This window comes from Sinohyriopsis cumingii, chromosome 4 (genome assembly GCF_028554795.1).
Source record: "Sinohyriopsis cumingii isolate HCF-2022 chromosome 4, ASM2855479v2, whole genome shotgun sequence".
NCBI classification, from domain to species: Eukaryota; Metazoa; Mollusca; class Bivalvia; order Unionida; family Unionidae; genus Sinohyriopsis; species Sinohyriopsis cumingii.
The window spans coordinates 115450309-115474038 of record NC_142964.1 but is presented as its reverse complement, the minus strand read 5'-3'; the positions used below and the strand labels follow the sequence as shown (position 1 = coordinate 115474038).

Below are 23730 nucleotides of genomic sequence, written 5' to 3'. Positions count from 1 at the left end.
TGGATAATCCTGGAAAAAACCACCGACTCCTGAGAAGCTACTGGCAAGCTTTCTCTCATATCCACGGTAGCCAAGCCTGAGACTCAAACCCATGCAGGTGAGATGGCAGTGATCCAGAATGGTGAGTAATTTAAACCACTCAGCCACTCAGGGCCCCCAGATACTTATGTAGAGACAGCTTGGGCTTTGTGAGTAACACTTTGATCATACAGTCTTTGAAATTAAAGGACACATATGAGCATGTGTCATTTGTGCAGCATGATCACAGGGAGTTCAAACAATCACCGTGTTACATGGTTTTGAGCAATTGTCAAACTCTCTGCTCAATCAAAGGGTTGTCATTTGGAAAAACAAAGCTCACTTTAAAATCTAAGGGATTATGGTCAAAATGCACTAGAAGTTGTAAAAATATTTTTGGCTCAACCAAAAGGATTGTCAACTTGAAAACAAAGTGAATACTGCTTCACAAACCTTGGGCTTATCAGGCCACAAGCACTTTCAGAAAACGAGGGAAATATCACCTGGGAATTAAATCTAACTTATGGAAAAGGAAAATGCAAATGAAATCAAAACTTTTATTGCATCAAACACGGTATTCATATACAAATATTAATACAAATGCATGTTGTTAGGACTTGCAGGAAAATAAAAGCAGTATACATTATAGTAAATTTGCTAGTAAACAATCATGGTAAACAATATTGACAAACACTTCACTCTGTATTTAATATACCAATAACATTTTCAAATTATTAAAATCGCTTGATACAAGTATTTTGTAATGAATACCATCATGAAACAGATAAACATGGTGCATACTAGATGCATTTCTGAATGGGCTCAGTGGCATGAAAATTAAAAATATTTTAAATTACTATTTTTATGTACTGCAGACATCTTGAGTTTCCATCATTACCTGTGATTCATCAAAATTTGTTGTATGTCACATTTATAAGATGATCCTCCACTCTGCATGAATAAAATTTTCATTAAAAAAATGTTGACTATAAATTGGCAGAGATGGTATCTTTGGCATTTTGAGGGGCCTTGACAAAATTCTTTATGAACCTTGAGAGAGGCTTCATGTGAAAATCTTGTGCTTAAAACCAACTTTCTTCTAGCTATAGCGTCCACACACAGAAGAAGCAAACCACATGCCCTCCATTTTATAGATGTGGTGTGTATGGTACAACGGGAATTATATATATGTATCTACTATAGCTTAAATTTCTGAGATTCATTTTATCTTCTTCCTTGGGGCCCAGAGTGGTCTAAAGTGCTCACCATTCCAGATCACTGCCATCTCACCTCTTTGTATGGGTTCGAGTCTCAGGCTCGGCTAACATGGGTAAGTGAGAAAGCTTGCCATTAGCTTCTCATGGGTGGGTGGTTCTTCCCGGTGTTTTCCAGGGTTCTTCCTCCACCAGTTATACTGGCTGCCATGTATAGCCTATCATGTGCTGAAAAATGGTGTTAAACCCTACAACAACCCTACAGTAACATCTTCCTTCATCATTCATAGTCAAGATTTAAGACCCTGTCCTTATTAAAATCGTTTCGATCAGGGACATCCTGGACTGCATAAAATGACTAATAACAATCATTATATAGAAAGACTTGTTTGTTGCAATATTACCACAAAAAATAAAACTCACTTGGTAATTTTGTGAAAATTATTCCATGTGCAGAAATGAATTTACAACAGCAGTTGAGACCTAGGTAATATGTACAAAGCATAGTTCTGTGAAAAATACTACAATGAATGATTTTAAAAGAATTCTTTTATCATTGTCATAAAAGCATGATATTAACAAGGAATTCTGAGAAGCTACATATACCTGCATACAATTTTTGCTCAGAGCACAAATTGTCCACGAAAAGAATTGTCACAACTGATAGCAATGATGGTAAATTAAGATAACCATTGTGGCTGATTGTAAGAGTTACTTCCCTTTCATTTGTGAGGGTATTGGGCTTTTGGTGCCTCAGAAACTTATAATGGCATGGCAGAAGAATGCCTTGTTTCACCTACATATAAAATTACACATTGCTTTCATTTTCCTAATGCAGTGTGGAATATGTAGATACGTCTTGTAAAGAAAAAAATGCAGATTCCGTTTTACAAAAAACTCTGATAATCATAAGAGCTCAGTGAACTCAAATGATTGCATGAGCTCATTGAAGCATGGAAGCTTGATTAAATTGATATATCTATTTATATATTTATTCTAATCAATAACTAAAGTTTAAAATTGTTCCTGCATTCATGATGGGAGATAATCAGTGCTATATTTTGACAGTTTCAAAATAGCTGTCTGTTTAGTTCTTTGCTAAAATGTGAAGTTGTCCTTGCATGGTTTGTATTAATTTATTTTTTCTTGCAGGGAATGGTTTCAGTAGACCACAGTTCAGATAGTGAGGATGATGATGAATTCCACTATGAGATGGAAGAAGAAACTCCAAAGTAAGTCAAGCATCGTCTTACCCATTTTGAGCCATCAGTGGGAACATTTGTGTACTATTTCCTTCTACACTAATAAATCTTTGTCCAGCTTATTGGAGACTGGCACTTAAGGGGTGTAATGTGGGGGGGGGGGAGCTCATTGTAGGTAAAAAACCAGTTATTTTTATCTTATCTGCAAAAGCATAAGCAAGACATAATGATCCCTTTTCATCTAGATCAAGGTTTTTCCATTTAGCTCCAGTTTCTAAGAGACAGTTGTATGTACAGTGTTGTAACTCGATGGGACTATTTGATATTGAGGGTACTGCTCCTCATGAGAAAAAGCAGGCTACAGTGCCCTAATTTTCACACTCATTTGGTAAGGTTTTCATTTAACTCCATTTCTCTAATATTGTTATATGTAAATGCATTCAAGCCTTGCTTTCATGCATGAATAAGCTAGGTGACTTGGGCTTTTTATTTCTTGGTTAACTGTAGAAACTTATATCCATTAAATGACATAGTTTTGAAGTGTTTAATAATATCATTGCTTGGGCTGGCAGAAAGATCAGGAGGTCAAAGCCAATTGGTTACATTTATGTCTCTTCTGAAGGGTTTTTCTAATTTATACAATTCCAAGATGTCTCACTAGGATTTTACAACTAGGAGTCCAGGACTCGTTTTTTGGTAAAAATATTAAGTCCCACCAGCAAAAGTTGCTGTCCCCTCCCATAAGCATATTGGCATACCTGAAGTGACTAACTGTCCAGATAAGAAGAACCAGTGGTTGTCATTGAGTTTAATTTTACAAATTCTTTACACCAATGACATATAGCTCTTGTTTGTCTATTAGAGTAAGACTGAATTTTGTCATTTCAAGGAAAGGCCTGATTCCAAACACTAAGCCAGGCATCACACACTTTCTTACACTTGGCTACTTTTCCATCTAAACTAACAGTTCCTGCAACTTTAGCACTCTTCTGAATACCATTACAATCTTCATCAATTTGCCCTTCAGCTCCAAAATACGTATCCAGATTTGCAAATGGCATTTTGTCTAAGTCTTGGCATGTCTTGATTTCAAGGTCTTATGCACTACTTATTAGGTTACACTAGAAAATGAACAAGATCATGAAAGCTAAAGTTTTGTGCTCTTGATTTACTCTTATAATGACCACATGTGCATCTCTGGGTCTTTCTGCCTCTGAATTCAGTCATTGTAAATATCAGCACATTATTCCAGATACTCAGCAGTTAGTATAAGTCTTTGAACTTGCCATCCAGCTACTGGGTCATGTTTTTTTAATGTACTTGTATAATGAAAACCTGTACATCTGGGGGCCTTTCAACCACTGAATTCTGTCATTGTAAATATCAGCACAGCTAGAATGACCAATTGATCAACACATTTTCCCCACTCAGCAGGTGGTTGAAGCAGGACTGGCAAGCCAGTGAATTTGCTATTGCATGCATATGGAGGACTCTGGCGAAAGTGATTTTCAGCATCCCAGATAAAATATTTGCATCCAAATACACATTGTTAAGCATTTCTGAGACCTCTGCAAATGATGCCAATCCACCATCAAACATGGTCTCTGTTAGTAAAAACAAATAGCCACTGCTTCAGGAAATTGAAAAACCTTTTAATTACTTCTCCAAACTCACAAATTAGAATTCAACCAAACTTGACATAAAGATCCTGGCATAAAGACCTTTCAGGTGTCAGTGTTGATCTACTGTCAGATATACCATTACTAAAAGGGGCCCCGAGTAGTCGAAAAGCTCCCGCCGTCTCACCTCTGTCTGCGTCAGTTCCAGTCTCGAATTCATCCATTGTGGGTATGTGAGAAAGCTTGCCAGTAGCTTTTCGTGGGTCAGTGGTTCTTTCCGGAGTTTTCCCGGGTTCTTCCTCCACCATTAATACTGGCCGCCATGTATATATCGTGTGCTGAAAAATGGCGTTAAACCCCACAACAATAACAACAACCATTACTAAAAGTAGAAAAATGTTTAAATGACTTCTTAACCAAAACTGTTGAATAGAATTTGACTAAACTTGACATAGAGCATTCTAGCATGAACATCTTTAAAAATTTGTACATATTATGACAATTTCATCATCCTTGCTAAAATAAAATAGTAAAACCTTAAAATGGCTTTCTAAAACAGCTGAATAGAATTTTACAAAACTTGATTCATAGTATCCTGGTATGAAGACCATTCAAGTTTTTACAGATGATGCTGATCTTGAATCAGATATTGTCACCATTACTAAAAATAGAAAGACCTTCAAATGACTTTGGCTGTAAAACTACTCAGATGCGATATGTCCAGCATTACAAACAAGAGATCCAAATGAACAGATAATTTACCTGTGTGACATTGACCAAATAGCTGAATGCAAGGGCAGTTTGCAAAAAAGAAATCTGGATAAATAGGATGCTTTCTGTTGACTTTTTCCATTGCTGTTGATTGCATATGCTATAGAAACATTTGTTTCAATGTTTCTCTAGCTTTTTTTAATGCCAGTTTCTATATTTGACAGTACATTGACATCATTTCTCAAATATTTAAAGGACTGTGCAAGGAGGTTTTCTGTCAGTTTGTCAAATTTCATTATTGGAGATGATTTCAATACTGAACAGTTAAATTGAAGAAAAGGTTTCATCTTGAATTTCTTCAAAATTAATTTTGGCCATTAGGGACTCTTCTTAGTAATTCTAGCCATATTTGATTGCAGATTAACAGCATTTTTTTTACAAATTTAATACACTTTCATTCCGGAATGCTTTCGATCAAATATTGTCAAATTCTTCTGAGTGATTCTTGAGAAGTAATTTTCTCTTTCCGTTTTTTTTTCCTCATCACTTTTATAAGCTCTATAGGTTGTAGATCAGAAGAGATTATGGTATATCCTCTTGTCTGTTGTTCATCTGTTAGCACAAGTTCGTTATTGTTACTACTCACAACTTGGAAGATTGCCATGAAACTTGACACACACATTCATCCCAATGTCTTGTTGGGCCTAACTGAAATAGTGCTTCCAGGAAATCTGCTAGAGCTTCCTTTCTGAAAATCTTATTGCTTCATCAGAATGGATGGTTTTATCATAATTGTGTTTTCAGTAAAAGACTTCTTAAACATCTTATTGGTCCTAAAAGAAAATTGTACCATTCTAATACCAAATGGTCACCATGGCAGTAATCCTGTAAAGCTTTTTATCACTTTTTCTCCCAAACAGAATATCATAACAGTATTGGGTTTTCACCAGTAGACTTCTGATGTCCTGTTGGTCCTGAAAGAAAATTGTGGTGATTATATTCCTGCTTTTCCTACATGTATGGTCATATCAGCATGGGATTTTCACCAAAAGACTTATTTTTAAATGTATGCTTGTTCCTCAATTAAAGTGCTATTTATCTGCTCTCCAGTGGCCTCCATAACAGCTATCTTAAAAATCTTTCTTGTTTTATGACTACTCCTAATGGAAAGTCATGTGAACATGGGCATATCAAAAGAATTCTTGTACTATCTAGTTGACCTTAGAAAATGGTGCTGATCTGAATGGATGGCTAAATCACTCAAAGACTTTGTATGATATCTAGGTGGTCAAGAATGGAAATGGCGCCTGTCTTTGACCCAACGTGGCTGTCATGCTGGATGACTTGGAATTTTTTTTATTCACTACAACTCCTTAAGTGATGTTTTTATTGGCTTTGGTTTTTCACATAAAGACTTTTACTTAGTCTAAAAATGAAAATAGTATAAATTTGACATTCATCATGGCCGTTACAGTAGACAAATTGAAATTCTTCGTTATCGCTAAAATTATCGAAGATGGTTTCATAACTTGGCATTTGAAAAGAAAAAATGATCTTAGATTTTTGGACAGTCATTATGGACAATAGAGTTTCAGTCCCTTCAAGGGAGTTTTGTCAATAATGGTGGCCATTTTGGATGGTGGATCAGCATTATTTGAAGAAATTTGAAAGATCTTCTTGCCAGGATTGGCCATTTATCTGACAGGGTCACTTGTTATGCATTCCACTGGTGCAGTGAAGCAAATGTTTGCACTCCAGGTTGAAAATATGTGTAAATGATGAAAATGGACAAATAGAATTGTATCAGTGTACAAGTAGAAGGGTATTCTATGTCAAACCTTAAGAGATTTAAGACAGGGCAGCCTGCATTGAGGGCAGGGTACACCCCTGAGATTTAAGACAGGGCAGCCCACATTGTGAGCAGGATACATACCTGAGATTTAAGACAGGGCAGCCTGCATTATGGGCAGGATACACCCCTGAGATTTAAGACAGGGCAGCCTGCATTGAGGGCAGGGTACACCCTCAAGATTAAAGACAGGGCAGTCTGCATTGAGGGCAGGGTACACCCCAGAGATTTAAGACAGGGCAGCCCACATTGAGGGCAGGGGTACACACCTGAGATTTACGACAGGGCAGCCCACATTGAGGGCATGGTACACGTCTGAGAGAGCATGGTGCTGCATCTGCCTAAAATGGGTTAGAGATAATTCTGTTTTGATTGGAGAGTGTGTATGTGTGTTTGAATTTTTAACGTAGCTTTAACAATTTTTCATTCATATCACTACGATGTCTGCAGTGTGGCAATTTATAGTGATGCCTAGCACTGGGGCATCATGTCACAGACATGTAGCATGATGTCCCACCAAGTCACATCCTGACACCAGGCCGACTAGTCCTAACACTAACCTCATAATGCTGAGTGCCAAGCGAGGCAGCTGTAAGTATCATTTTTGTAAGTCTTTAGTATGACTTGGCCGGGGATTGAACTTCCCCATCCGAGGCAGACACTCTAACCACTAGGCCACCGGAGCGATTGGAGAGAATGAGGAAGACAACTAATTGGTTGAGTTCGCAATCCATGTATTTTATATGGATTCTGAGCATATATTCAGATGCAGGACTTAACAGTGTCAGACTATATGATTTATAATATTTTCTTTAATTCAAAATATTTGTCAAGAAGAAAAAGTTACTTTAACAAATAAATGTCTTTTAAAACTCTTGAAACCAAAATGATACTATCATTTGGCTGCTAAATTATTCTAGCAAGAAAAAATAAACAAGGAAAGAGCATAATTTATGCCACACCATGCCAAACTTAAGCATAAACTGGCCGGCACATCCATCAGAGAACACAACTTGTTGAAATACGTGAACTTTTCCTTGAAGATGTATCAGAATCATTTCCAGGAAAGTGCAGGCAGCATACTTGTCATAGGTTAGTCAATCAGAAACAGTCACAAGAGAATGGCACTATCTCTGCTCCCAGGCACATACAGTAAACAGAAACCTGACTGTAAGCCCATTATACTGACTGGATTGTATTCTGGCATTTTGTTTTGTAATTCTCAGCAAAATCCAACTCAAGTACCAGTTTTTGTGGATTGGTCTTAACAGACTTCTCTTGTTTGAAGGCTGCTGCTTGTCATTGCTAGATAAAAGTTTACTTTATAAAGAAGGGTACCTGACATTTCTTCTCATTCTTAAGTATTATTAAATATTTATGCAGTTGGAGTGTTTAGGCCAGTGACATAAGAAAAAATTGTGTATTAGATCTATCTGCAATTACATTACCACCACTCTGGTGGCCGAGTGGTTACAGAGTCTACCTCGGATGTGGTAGGTCGTGGGTTTGATCCCAGTCCGAGTCATACCAAATACTTATAATGGTACTAACAGCTGCCTCGCATGGCGCTTAGCATTAAGAGGTTAGTGTTAGGACTGGTCGGCCTGATGTCAGGATAATGTGACTGGTTGGGGCATCATGCTACATTTTTGTGGCATGATACCCCAGTGCTAGACATCCCTGTAAACTGCCACATTGCAGATATCATGGCGATATGACTGAAACATTGTTAAAGCAACGTTAAAAAATCTAAATCACATCACAATTCCATTACCATAATTCCTTTTCTAAAACTATAATTCCATCTCTGTACATTTTTTATTAAAGCAAAAAGCCATAAATACAAAATTTGGTGTAATCAGACATCTTAAATACATCTCACTCTTGATAACTTGCACACAACTGGGTCCACAAACATAGACCACACGATAAGCGAGGGTGCGAGTGGCCAAGGGACCTCAAAATATTGAAACAAATTGCTTTGGCGTCGAGAAAACCGTGGGGGATGTGTTAGGAAACTTGGCTGTTTAGTGACTGAATCTTCATTTTACAATCACGTTGATAATAATTTTTAATAACGCTCTTTTTCTAATGAAGTTGTTCGGTATTCTGTTTAAATGACATTTATTTTCAAAAGATTCAACAACCATCACGTGTACGCGAAAAATCTGTTTTATGTCACTGTGGTTTTTTTTTTTTGTTTTCTTGATGAGTCTGGTTCCCATAGTGGTCTTTAATAGCATCTTGCCAAATCGGGAGTCCACAACGCAGGGGACTAGACTAACTGTTGATACACCACCAAACAAGATTCCTTTTTTTTTTCAAAAACACATGACATTATTTCGTGAGACAATTGTCTACGTCAAAACTCAATTTCTGTATTGTTCAATTAGTACAATATTGATGTCGTGAATTAATTAATTGGAATTAATACTGAAACTTATCATCCTTGAGGACATCTCTAAGTGCCAGAATTCTCAGAAACTCACCCAAAATGGGGTATTTTCTGGTTTAAAAAGTGAGCTCCACACCTGACCCCACATTATAAACAGGTTCATGAGTTATCAGGGCACGAGTTATCGAGTGAATGGTGTAGTAATTTTATGTGATATATAAAGTTTGTTGGTAACGTAATTACAGACCCGACAGGTGCTAATAATTTTTGTGATGTTAAACCCCTATGCTACTAAATATGTGTTGCAGAAATGGTTTAAATTATTTTACTTTTTCTTTTTCTTTTTCATGTCTTGTAAATAATTAAAGTGTTATCACTTTTCTTGGAAACTTTGGATTATTTGAAAGTAAGTTGAAAGTTTTTCATTAGTAAATTTTTCATCGGGCATAGTTCAACAAACATATTTTCATCAACAAATATTAAAAATTAACAAAACATGATTTTCAGGTGCAGCAGACTTCTTTTACATTACAAAAAAGTCTTGAATCAAGTATATCTTGAAAATGCAAATTCAGATTGTATGGCTCTATTTTTGTGAAATTGCCCAAAACTTACCTTTCCAAACTGATTGTCACCGTGTGTATTTTTCCTTTGTCACCGTGTGTATTTTTCCTTGAGTAAAGAATGTAGAAGTTAGAGATGTATGTCAGTATTAGATCAATTAATTATACATCATTAAAATCCACTCTTCATGTTCAGATATTTTATTCCAGCCATTTAGAAAGAAACCCTTTAGTTTTCTCTTAGTACATCATGTTCAATATTTTCTAGTGAGCCAAAACCCAAAGTGGAGGTAGATGGAATTAGTACAGAGAATCTTGCTGTATTGGAAAGGTTGAAGCAGAATCAAAGGGATGACTACTTAAAGGTGAAACATTGTTACATTTTGTCTTTCACAAATATTGATTGATAAAGAATCTGATGTTATTAATAAATTTGGAATCTCTTTTACACTTGAACATTGATACACGTAACTGGAAACAGATAAGCATGTTGATAGTGACATGTAATGATGCAAATCATTTAAACTGTCAGAAGTGAGTTAAAATCTTATTTAGTAACATTCAGATTTGTCATTTTCTAAGCAGAATTTTTAGTATTATTGTCCTTTCTACATTGTAGATTTTCAATAGAACAGTGACTAATAATATTGTTATTATCTTGAAATTTCTGTTTCTTGCTGCTTATTAAGGAATTTTTTTGAAATTGGTGACATTAAATAATTCTCAATCATATATTAGTTTTAGGGAAATTTATTCAAAACTTTGATGGAACAAGATTAGTCTAATTTTTGTGAGTTTTATTGACAAGACTAGATTAAAGTTTTAATGACACCTCCTTTAACGCTACCATGAAACCATGGGAGTGGTGTCAAACCCACTGAGGTATTTTTTCAAGCCTTTATTCAGCCTTTAAGTTGATTTGATTTAAGGTAACAAAAAAGGTTAAATTGTCAGTAAATATTTCAGCTTTTGTATTTTAGTGTCAAGCTCATGTCAGAGGAGAAAAACAGCATGAGTGGTATAACAAGCAGTGCGACATATGGGCTTCGCCTGATTTATGCTATTTATATTTTATGTTATTGGGAAGGAGGGAAGGAATTATATTTCCTGCAACCTTGAAAAAATCTTAATTTGACACGTTGCATTGGAAACTCCTTGATTTTTTTATTACAATCTTGAAAAATCTTTAATTTGATGGGTTGCCTTGAAAACTCCTTGGCTTTTAAAGTTGGTTTTATCCTTGACAAGTCCTTGTGTTTGTTGAAGTACTCTTTTAATTTTTCTCCAAACTCTTGGAATTTATATATTAGGGAATACAAAATATAATCAGTACAAAAATGTCACTTTTTTAATTTGAGACTTGTCATTGACATACTTTTAAAAAAAAAGGAATAGTAGGTAAAATGGGATAAAATTTGGTGCATCAAATGGCACATGGATTGATACTAGATGGAGCAGCATGCCATTGCTACAGTTTTATACAGATTAGTTATTTTTTTGTTTTGCTATAAGAAGAACCCTAAGATGTGGCATTCTAACCCACAAAGTGGAATTGAAATGGAATATTTAAAGCTGGTCTGATATTACAGCACTTTAAATATCAGATAATTATGTATAGATGTTTTGTTCTTCCAATAATGTTGACTTTTTTTATAATTACAGGGTTCAGTAACAGGTTCAGTACATGCAAGTGATAGGCTTATGAAAGAGTTAAGGGAAATATATAAATCTGAAAGTTATAAAAAAGGTAGGTGATAATGAAAACAAGTATTAGTAAAAGCAATGTTAGCATGAGTGAATGTGCCAGACATTTTTGAGGTTTTCATCACTGTAATGTCAGACCTGCCAACTCTTGTGATTTTGTCATACGTCTCACAGAAATTACCCTTAAAATGTGGACCTTCAGAATAAAAACATAAATTATGGAAATACAGTTGCAGTAATATCTGGACACTGGCGTGTTTGTGTTTGATTTGGATCAGGATTTTATATTAGATTCATTGGAGTTGGTTAGGGAACCAGACTAACTGTACACAACTACCTCAGATACTTTAAATTACTTATTTTGTGATGCAGCACATCTTCATAATCAAGCTGCTGTTTGTTTTCTAAATATGACATCCAACAGGCAATATATTTTCAGAACAGAATGGAAGATAAACCTCTTAAGTTTGAATAGTTCAGAAGAATTAAAAGGAATATTCAGATTCTTGGGGGAGAAGCAAGCTAGACAACAATTACATTTAGTGGACATCATGTTTTGATTTCAATATGCCTCGTGGCAGGAAAGATGACTGTCATCATCACGGCCCACATTAAATTTATTGTTGTTTTTTTAAAAGGATTATATCAGTTTGAGAGATAGCAAGAAGTCGTTGAGCTCAAGAGGATTTAAATCTGTAGTATTTGAAACTGTACTGGATGTAATTGAGGTCCAGGTCAACTTCACATTTTAGTTGTATATGATTACTGTCACTGCATCAGTCTTGAAGACCACTTCTGGACTTTATAAATATATGTTTTCCAGCTTAACATTAGCATTAAATATTTTGTTACACCTTACTGAAAACTGGTCTAATTTATGGAAAATGATCAACAGCCTTACTGAGTAAGTCTTGTTAGGGTTCGCAGGTCTGATTTAATGTATGATAATTTAATTTCACAGATATTTCTTCTCCTTTCACTTTCAGCTTTCATATATTTTAAACTTTGACATATATTTTGTATTTTTACATTTCTTTTTATTTTGTATACCTTTTACAGAATTTTAGCATCATTACCTTTTATCTTGTAGTACTATTTGTTTACCTTTACTTGGAAGGCTTTATTTTCCTAAAGTTTGCTGTTCTTGATCTTTACTGTTTTACAGCTTAACTTTTAATTGGCACAATGTAGCTAGTAATGTCCTGACTTGTCACTAAATCTTATACCAGGGTTCAGAATTAATGCTTTTCTTAGATTAGTAAATTTGACAATAGATCAGTGAAACCTCAGCCCTCACATATCGCATAAACCTCAGCGCTCACACTTCACTCAGAAACCTCAGCCTTCACAAATCTGTTGGATGAGTAAAACTTAAGTTGGTCAGCATCATAAGGTAGCAAGTGGACTTGTGTCAAGTGTATCTGATAAAACAGGTGATGACATGCCCTTTCATCCATAATTGTCTGCTGTCTTAATTGAGTACCTGCCAAGACCCAGCACTAGACCAGGTACATTGAAAGCCAACAGTTCAGGAAAAAAAGATTAATTTTTGTGTTAGTATCCTAAAACCTAGACGATTGTATGCATTTTGAAACTTGATGATTTTATGTATTTTTAGAACTACTGTATCCTTAAAGCAAAAGTATTTTACTGGATTAGGTTAAGTCTTTGTGTTTAACTCATGCCCACACAAGTTTTTGCACCCAGTAAATGTTTTATACCCAGACTTATGCAAATTGATTTTATGTTCTTCAACCTCAAGCCAGCCATTGAAATGCCTTAATAAAGGCCTTTACTTGCATTTTCTTCTGTTGATAATTCTTAGCATAGCTTTTGTCACATCTGCATTAACAGTAGCTTGTCTGACCATAATTTTACTGCTGATGGTAATATTCTGTATTTATTTCCATGTCTGTATTTTTCTGGATTTGTTCCTGCAGCTGAATTTAATTGTGCAAGTCATGTTTTAGACTGGTCACTAATCTATACTTGTTAGTAATTAACATTGTTTATAAGGATTGTAAGCCAACTTGTCCAATGTAAAGATGGCTTCTTAATGTAAGAACTTGCTGTCTCAAAAGGGTTCATGCTGTGGAGAACAAAAAGTTTGTTTGCCGTTATAGCTCAAAATGGATAGTATTTTGTGGGTTTGTTTGAGTCTTACTGCATAGCAACACACACAAGGTAACATTACATTATGCTAGGGCAATAGGGCAATTAGATTAAAAAGCCTTGCATAGGGACTCCACAGTAGCCAACCTTGGCTACTCAGGATGGCAGGAATCAAACTCACACCCTTCAGTCACCATGACTGTTTTTCTTATTGACAAATCATGATTCCCCAAGTTAGCACATGGCGACCAGTTAATAATTTTACTTTAAAATGCCATTTCTCTGGCAACTTTGAGTACAGCAGAGTGATTATATGAGTTGATTTTTACAGTGAAAATGACACCAAAACTTGGGGAAAGAAGTAGTGTAGGTAAAAAAGGGCAGCAGAAATTTGCAGTGACTTTCTTTTCTAGTTTTGATCACTTTTTCTTCATGACTTGTCAACTACTATTCCATGAGCCTGTTTGTACAGTAGATATTGTTCATTACTTTTTTGGCACTGAATATCAAAATTTCAGGAACAAGTGGAAACATCTTCAACATTATTTACAAAATTATACTCCTGAAGCCAATATTAACAAAAGAAGGGAGCTAAATCAGACATGGTCATGACTGCTGATGATCCCAGCTTGACAGAAGTTAAAAATAGCTGTAACTTTAACATTTGTGTATATGTCTGTCCAACCAAAGATTAACCTCATTGTCAAATTATCTAAATAAAAGGCAGGTTTCTGGCAAAGTGTCTTGGAAAATCTCAGCAACAAATGAATAATATGGACTTTAAATATTTCTTGCAGGTATTTATTCTGTAGAACTAGTCAACGATTGTTTATATGAATGGAACATAAAGTTAAAAAAGTAAGTATCATAATTAATCCATGTTTATTGATTCTGTTTGATTGCACATAATTCTTCGTATTCTATTTTTTTCTTAATAAAAATCATACTTAAGTGGGAAACAGCATTTTCACAGACCTTTCACAAGACAGATTTATTAGGTTCATTTGTGGAATTGCAATAATCCTGTAGTGATGATTTTTCCCCACTGTTCTTTACAAATCCTTTATAAAGCATAGCTTTTAAACCGTGGGATAAATGTCAATGCTTTTTATGCCCTATCAACAATGTGGAAGGGGTATGTAGTGCTACCAATGTCTGTCCATCACACCTTGGTACTGCTTTGTATTCAGCTCAGTTTCCTGGGCACTTTCACCTCATGAGTTCTGCAGATTGTTTAATGTAGCATAGGATGGTCACTGTGACTAACATTTAATTCTTGGAGTTAAGTTTTGTATTTAGGTCAGTTTCGTAGATACTGTAAGCTTTTGGGTCATGCGGTTTTCTGTTTAAATAAACCTTATTGAGTATAACACCCTTCTGCCAAAAGTAGATCACTGTGATCAAGATTTCATGCTTCAGTGACTGCTTACATTTTGCATTTATGTCTCTTTTTTGTAGTATTGGGCACTTTTAGCCCCAGAGTTATACAACTTGGTGGATTTTTCAAAACTAAGTACAGTAACTTTGTAATGGAATTAGATAACTGTGAACTATATTTCATGCCCCATCCACTGTCAGCCAACTTTGTATGTGGTTGCATTTTGGTGGATACAACAAGAAGTTACCAAAGAAGGATACTCTGACCTGTATTTCATGCATCAGTGCCTGGTCAAGTTAGGTCAGTTTCTCATGCAAATTCAGCCCAGAGGTCATATAATAAGAGGGTTCTAGGAGATTCAGGCTCCTTGAATGCATTTTTGTTTTTCGTATGTAAATTGCACAAAATGTGAAGACAACCATCCTTCATTCAGCATATTTTGATTCTTTGTCCAGAAGGTGTACATGAATCTTTTATTTTTTTGGACATTTGGTCAAACTGTCCAACAGAAGAGTAATTCCTGTTCCAGTTTTTCTTTACCAAAAATATGCTATTATTATGTACACTATTCGTTTTTATTCACCAGAAATATTAAGCTACCATTTTTAGATGCCTTTTTATTAAAATACAGGTGACTTTAATATTTCCCGTAAACTGCCTCCATTGAACCAAGAACCTTGATTACATGGAGATAGGCTTTGTTTATCTTCTTTGGCAAAGGAGGCATCTAGCAACAGAAATGAGCTGTAATAGCAGAATATTTCCAAGTAATGTCAAATATTGTGGTGGTGTTTATAGGTGTCGTTACTTTGTAGCTACAGCTGGTTTCAAATGACATAGTGAGTGGTACCTGGTGCTCCATCTTGCAATGCATTAATTCTGGTTATTTTACAATTGGACATGAAGAGTTTCTATTACTTGAGCTTTTCTAATTTCATACTGTAAATAGTTCTTTTCTCTTTTAATGCAGACAGTATGCATTGAATCACCCACAAAGGCTCAAGGCCCTCATAATGTTAAAACTCATAGTTTGATAGATGTGTTTTCCTTGCAGAGGTATGCAAGTTCAAACCTCAAAAGTAAATTCTGGTCATGAACTATTTCAGTAATTTGTCTTGAACTTTTTCTTTAGTTTTAAAAAATGTTTACTTTTTCTCTCGCAGGAGCTTTTATTATCCTTACAGAAAAATGTATCATTGCAAATTATGACACAGGCAACATTGGCACATGATCATTCAATGGAGGTCACCTCTGCAGAGTAGTAACAATTTCTAGCCACTTTCCTTGGGTGCCAACAGTTCACATTATAAAGCCATGAACATTCAAGGGCATATGAGAATGCATACTGTCCATGTTAAAGAAGAAAAAAATTATTGAAACTTGTGTAAAAAATAGTTGGCTTCATCCATTTTTGAGATTATTTGTGGCATTGCACATTTGGATGTAGCACTAGTTAGTATTTATGATGACATTTGAATACATCTGTAAACAGATCATCTTTGCTAGCTAAGGTTCTGATACATTAACCCTATCTACATCTTGGCAGATCAATCAGATACTTGAATGCTTTGCAATAGTGAGATCTATTGGATTTCAGGATTTGTCTCCCTTAGTGTGTAATGCCAACTTACCAATAGCCTGCAACAGTGCTGAAACTGGTAGAGGTAATTGACTTCAAAGGATACTTTCTTAGTTTAACATCAAAAACATGACTACATACCAGAGAGAAGCCATTACAAGTGTATTTGAGGGAAAGGATGTATTTGTACAAACACAACCCAGCAGTGGAAAATTGCTTATTTATCATTCAAATTTGAACATCTTGATTTTAATTGGATTTGGTGGCTTACTGCTGTATCCAGTGAAATCCACAGACCCAAAGCACTGAACTATCTGATCATTCCACCAAGGTGTTGATAGGGTTGCATGTCAGAACCTTGGCTAATGAAGATGTAACCATATTGGAATAGAAAATCTTATGAACTCACAATTTTTCTTGGGGTACCAATTGATTTTCAGGCATTTTGTGTGGGCTACAATGAACAACGATCCTTCTGGGAAAACATATGTACTCCTCACTGCATCTTCCAGTTAACTTAGTCTTCATCACCTAACTGACATCCACTGAGTCAATCCACCAAATTAAATACAGATAAAGATGTCATTTTCTTTTATTACATATATTTCAAATTTTGGTACATCAAAATAATGATTTCACGTGGCAGATAAAGAAATATCACAACTTTATGACCAAAAAAATCATTTTTTCTTTTAGAGTAGATCCAGATAGTGCTCTGCATGCCGACCTACAAGCATATAAAGAAAAGGAAGGAAAGGACCATATTTTATTGAACTGTACATTTAAAGTAAGTCAGTTTTAATTGTTTATAATTCAAGGAATACAGTGTAAGTTCAGTAACTTGCATTCATATATGGTAAATGATTACACAGTCCTTGATTGTAATTCCTATAATTTGTATAGACATTGTTTTCTGCTGCTGACTTGTTTTCTTGACAACAGCAATTGGCACTATTGTAATTCTTATAGGCAATCAAACTTTGTAATTGCTGACTTGTTTCCTTGATAAGAACGTATTTGGCTGTGGAAATTTTGATATACTCTAAATAGGGCCCAGGAAGGAGCCTTGATCTTTGTTAATATTCAAGAAAAATTGTGTGCATATTTTGTCTAAGTTACACATGTTCATTTGTGCATATGGCTGAGTCCATTGCTAAATACCACCAAGAAATGTTATTACTTTATAGTTTGTACAAGTAAAGGTATAAAATTGAAACCCGCCATTGTTAGAATTGTTTCTCTCTAGTTTGCTTGGTGTGTCAGCTCATGGAATGAATGCAATAAAATCAGCAAGGAGTGCAATAAAATCTACTACAGCTGCAATAAAATCTGGTGGGATATAGTTCACTAGATTGAGAGGATATCCAATAGGCTTGTGAAAAGTATCTAGCCCCTGTGTCCATGTCCATTAGACTTTTTAAGGGACAATCTACAATCCCAAATGTGTGTACTGTACATAGTCATGTGCATAGTACACAGTCTGATAAGAATCAAGGTCTTCATTCAGATAAGTAGATCTGATAGGCACTGTCTAAGGTTCTTGTTCTTGTGACCTTTAGAATTTCCAGTCCACTGACTTTGTATTAATTTATCAGTTAATGTGTTGCATTTCTTGTTAGGGAGCATTGTGCACAAAAATGTTTTGAATTACCTATTTCCCTTTCATAAATGTTAGTTTGTTTGATAAATCGCAATAATGAGAAGATGACCTTGTATTGGTGTCTGTCAGATTAACATATGTTGGAGATCTTGATTTATAATCAGTCTAATGGTACATAATACTCCTCACAAACCTTAATATGCTAACTTAATTTTCTTCATCCTTTCTTAACAGGACAATTTTCCATTTGAACCTCCTTTTGTAAGAGTGATTCATCCTGTGATACAAGGAGGCTATGTTTTGGGTGGTGGTGCTATATGTATGGAATTACTTACAAAACAGGTCAGTGAAGGGTCGAATATATCATCTCTGTCAGAACATCGGTGTATTCATCTGTAAGTTTCAAAAGTTACATCATAATTTTTGTTATATTATAACTTCACCGTGAATAATGTCCACAACAACATAGCAGGTTAACATACATTCTTGGCATTTATATACTCTATATACTTGTGTTTAAGTTGAGTCCAACTGCAAACAACATAGACCATAAAGTGCTGTCAGGAACTAGGTCTGTGTTGTTTATTACGCTAATTTTTCCTAGCAAACTGGATATTGTCAGATCTGGCAGTGCATTATATATTGACAGATCTGGGTCTGTGCACTTTTGCAGTTGGACTCCACTTAAAGGCATGTATATGCCGTAAGAGAAACAGAATCTTGTGCTTATAATTATTGTTTATGGATGAAAATACAAGCAGCTCATGGCATATACTGTTATTCAGTTCCTGAAGATGTTTTTGCTTCTGAAATATATCCTTTGATATTGATGATTGTTTTGTAACATCGTCTGTGATTTGTTGTTGTAGGGTTTAACGCCTTTTTTCAGCACAAGATACGCTATAAATGGTGGAGGAAGAACCCGGGAAAATCCCGGAAAGAACCACCATCCCAAGAGAAGCTACTGGCAAGCTTTCTCACGTATCCACCTTGGCCTAGCCCAAGACTCTAGCCCACACAGACAGAGGTGAGATGGCAGTGATCCATAATGGTGAGCACTTTAGACCACTCGGCCATTCAGGGGCCCCTTCTGTGATTTGTCTTAGGGTAGCTGCTAATACTGAGTATACTTTAAAAATGCCCAATATGCGTATCCTCTTTTGTTTTTGTATGTTTCTTTAATAAATAATAAAAACAATAGATAATAACTTATTAAATTGTATAGTATTCCAAATTAGCCAAAATAATTCACCTAAAGGATTAAATTCAATCGGTAATTTAAAAATATGGTAATCGAGGAAAAAAATAAAGGGTTTGAAGTAAATTAATATTGTATACATATTTTTAGAAATGAATTTGCTATGCTTGCTTAAAAATACGTATTATTTTTGTGATTCTATTGCACACCAGTATCTTTGTCCAGTAAAATTTAGAAGTCACTAACACCTTAAAATGATATTCCTATATATTAAAATACCATACATATTTGTTATTTTTATGTTCATACAGGTATGTTCATTATTTTATGTTGTTTCACATATTAAATGTTACTTATTGTTTTAAATTTATGTATGGTATTGTTGACCTTCAGAAAAATATGAAAATAAATTACCCCGTTTTCTTTTCACCTGAGCCACTTCCAAATTTAAATACCTTCATTAACCAGATATGTGGATTCTCCATTTTTCTGGGCGTCAATTTTCCAACCATCAAAAAAGAGAAACAACCAAGATGTAAGAAACAAATTTTGGTTTTTCTGAGTGCTGTGGCCAGATTGCATTTCATTTCATTCATAGGTAACAGTATCAAGATCATGCTCATTTTACCAGGGTTTTTTATTGGACAAAGTATGAAAAGCATGATTCAGTAATGGCTACCTTTGCATGCAGTATGCTAATTGTGGTCAGTTTAAAGCTAATTGTGATCAGTTCAAAGCTTATTGTGCTCAGTTCGAAGTTACATCAGTCAAATCCAATTATTTAAGAAATTATATTAAAATTGTATATCTATCATAAAACATTGTGTTTTTAATTAATACAAAGTCTTTTCTTAATGGAATAATATTGGATCATGCAACCATGGTTCATTTTTCAGTAAATGGAATTTTACAGAAATCATATTCTGACTAACCAATCCAGTTTTCTCTAGCATCAGATCTGGAACACATTTTGTTAGCCCTAATATACCATGCAGCAATGAAGTAGTCCAAACATTTTTTCCCCCACTCTACTGTTTCACTTCATGTATGAATTTGCTTTAACTTGCTTATGTTTTTCTGTTATCAGGTGAGTGATATCAGGCTTGCTTGGGCCTCTTGTTTTGATTTGATATGGTATTTTGTGAACACCTCACCAAAGTAGACTGAATATCAATCATAAAGACTATTATTGTTGAGGAATGTCATCATGTATTTCTTGGTGCATTCAGTTATATGGCTGTATGTGAGTGTTCTCACAGCGATCAGGTACTATCATTTTGAACATGTATGGAACATCTGGACTTGTCCTAGTAGCATAGTTTATATTGATTGAATGTGCCGTCATAGAATATAGACTGTTCTTATTACTGGAGTAATATATTGCTGACAACTTCTGACTAGTTCAGATTGAATTCTTTTGTCTAACAGGAATAATTAAATGGTTTTTTTATGTGGTTTCAGTAAATTTATTTGCCTAAGTAAGCAAATGTCACTGCTTATCTGGAGTTATAATAATAATTGGCTCATATATTATTGATTTGTTACTTTTTACCTGGCGGTCCCTGAAAAAGAAAATTTGTTCACAAATTTTTAGATCTTAAAATTCAGGCCTTAATATTTAACAGCGCACCAATTTTGTTTAAAAATAAACCTGTGAGCACAAAACACTATTTTATAAACAGTGAGGCAATTGGTCCTTTTATTTACTTGTTTTATATATATATAATTGAAGTTTACAAATCTGAAAAAAGTGTTTTTTTCTGGGTTTTTGTTTTCAGGGTTGGAGTAGTGCCTATAGTTTGGAATCAGTTATTTTACAGATATCAGCTACCCTTGTAAAGGGCAAAGCCAGAATACAGTTCGGTGGTGCAAAGGTGCCTCTCTCTCTCTGTCTATCGCTCTCTCTCACACACACACACACAGGAACACATGAATTTAAGCAAAGTCATATGCGCTTGTTTGTGTATGTACATACTGTTCACCTGCTTTTGTGATTCTTTTATAGTCTCCTGCTGCAGAGGCAAAGCAAGTATAAATAGGTTTTGTGCATCTGTTGCTCTGTGCAATCCAATTTTGTGTACACATCTAGTCACTATTTATTCATCTTATCTCCAAAGAAAGAAGGTGTCTTGGTTTTGTGGTATCCATGATGATCATTTAAGCACAATATCTAAAAAAAAGTATTGAGCAAACCAACAGGACCAAACATTAAATTTATGTTTGTGCGGGTTGTTATGGTTGGAGTGGGGTACTCCCAATATTTCATTTAAACTATTATAGAAGTTCCACCCAGGCTCAGTTTTGGTTGGAAGTTAAATTAGTGAAAGATAGATGTAAAGCTCCAAGCCCGCAGTCAGCGATGCCGACGGTTAAATGGTTAAATATACAAAAAGGTTGAAGTTCAATCAGTAACAGTTTAATAATGATTTAATAATCAAATGATTCAAATTCCCAATTACACTCCATCCACTCGACCCTTTAATAGCCTGTTGCATCACTTGATTAGCAGTGTGAGATCGCTTTCCACCTGTCCTTGTGGTCTACTCATTTGTGGTATTCTTCTCTCCTTTTTCTCCCAATTCCTCCTCTTTCTTCCCAACTTTCTCCAAACTCCTTCTCCTTCTCAACTTCTCTGTACTCCTTTTCCTCTTCCTCCACCTTCTTTCCTCAGATTAGACTTCCATCAACTTCAGCTGTTTTAGCCAGTCTCACTTCAGTCTCCAACTCTAGAAGACTTGGGACTTAATCGAACCCAAAGTTCTGTGTCCCCTAAAAAGCTTCCTGTGAAAACACAAGTACATATTCTTAATCCATGCATGTGAGTAAAATCTGATTAGATTTCAGATTATTACAGCAGCTTTTTTCCTTCCCATTTGTATGCAGTTTTTAAGCCTTTTACATTAGAGTAGGTTCCATGACCAGACTATATTATTCACTTACCTTTCTATTTGTTTGTACCCCACTACTGATTTTAAAAACAAAAAGCAACAGTAATAGAAAATTTCATACCTCAATTTATAATTTCTAATGTGATTGGTGCCAGGTGGCCTCTAACATTGACATCTTGTTTGGATTTCAAACCCATTGGAAAAACTGAATAAAATGAAAAAGCATAACTTCTGTATTGCATGTGTTCTAAGGGATGTAACTGTAAATTTTTTAAGAATTATTTAGAGCTTATCAAAGATGGAAGACTGCATTACATCTCTTCTGGAAAAAAAAGGCAAGCCTGCACAAATATGGCAGTAAAGTATCTCATGTTTTGTTTCAAACACACAGAAGGTCACAACGTTAGGGACCACCTGGTCACAATCAGGTTATGCTATTATACATTGATGAATGAACTAAGTTTTGTGCATTATATATGTATATCCTTGATGCTTTTCAGTTTTAAAATGGATTGGAGGATGCAAACAAATGGGAGGGTAAGCGAGTACTGTATGTTCTGGTGGCTGTGACCTTATTTGTTGACTTTTTTTAATGCATTAGTGAACTTGGGTGAGGAGGGGGGGCTTGTTTGTATTTACCTTGTAAGCAATGAATCTAAAAAGGAAATACAGGCAAATTAAACCAACTTGACATTAGCTTACCTTGAGTTGGTCCAAAGGTTTTGGTGAGTATTTGAAATACCTTTTTTTTTTTCATTTTTGTCGTCTGATAGTTTATCCAGTTATTATACATTAGGAGTAGTACCATTGCTTTTCAATTGAGCCCTCCTAAGCGTCTTTCTAGCAGTGAAAATGCTATGAGTCATTTGTTGGTCTTGTGAAATTCATGTGTGATTTTTCCTTGGAGAGAGGGATTTCCATCAAATTCATCCATATTTATATTGCTACCATGCAAGCTATGAAGCGTGCTCTTTCTGGAAACCTTGTAAGACTGATTTAAAACAGTGCCTTTCAAAATCATACAACAACATGTGTACATGGTCAGAAAATGTATGGGCAGCTGTCTTGGTCAAACAGTATTGTTGTCTCAGTTAAAAGCTCATTAGCAGAGACCATGCAGGTAGATAGCACACTGGTTCAGAAGAAAATTAAGTAGGTTACATCATCACATGCTTCACATACAGCTCCAGCTCTGCCCATGCCCCCACAACCAGAACAGGTCTACGAAGCAGTACTTCTGTTGCCAGCTTGGTATGGTGACCTATCTGGACCAGTGAGTGACATCCTTATTCATCCCAGTACTGGTTATGGTGATCTGTCTTTTGATAGCGATTGTGGAATTTGGTATCAAATGGTAATCGGCTACTGTCAACACCACTTCCATTGCAGCCTCAGTCTAGACCTGGGATTGCATGACTGGATACAGTGATCTGTTTTCCAGTATACCCCATCCCCATGAAAGAGATAGCCTCCAACATATATAATTGCCATCTCAACATTGGCTATGGTTTTTTCTGTTCCTGGCACCATAATCAAAGAATAAATGACATTTGTCCAGCAGCAGCCTCCCACTTGTATTGCAGACCAACACCAGACAGCTCCAACACTAAACACAACTCTGTCACAACCCAGTACCATCTATGACAACATTCCATTCCTGGATGCTCATTGCTATTCTCTGACCATCAACAATTCACACT

General features: G+C 35.4%; 1 protein-coding gene across 1 annotated transcript in view; it reads left to right on the top strand.

The window, feature by feature from the left end:
* LOC149801931 (ubiquitin-conjugating enzyme E2 Q2-like) overlaps positions 1-23730 on the top strand; it is a 57951-nt gene that overhangs the window by 19534 nt on the left and 14687 nt on the right. Inside the window, exons 4-10 of the mRNA XM_089956312.1 lie at positions 2385-2464; positions 9840-9936; positions 11234-11318; positions 14185-14245; positions 17041-17131; positions 18179-18286; positions 20921-21016. Of these exons, the coding sequence (XP_089812438.1) occupies positions 2385-2464; positions 9840-9936; positions 11234-11318; positions 14185-14245; positions 17041-17131; positions 18179-18286; positions 20921-21016 (618 nt within the window). The remainder of the gene's footprint in view (positions 1-2384; positions 2465-9839; positions 9937-11233; positions 11319-14184; positions 14246-17040; positions 17132-18178; positions 18287-20920; positions 21017-23730) is intronic.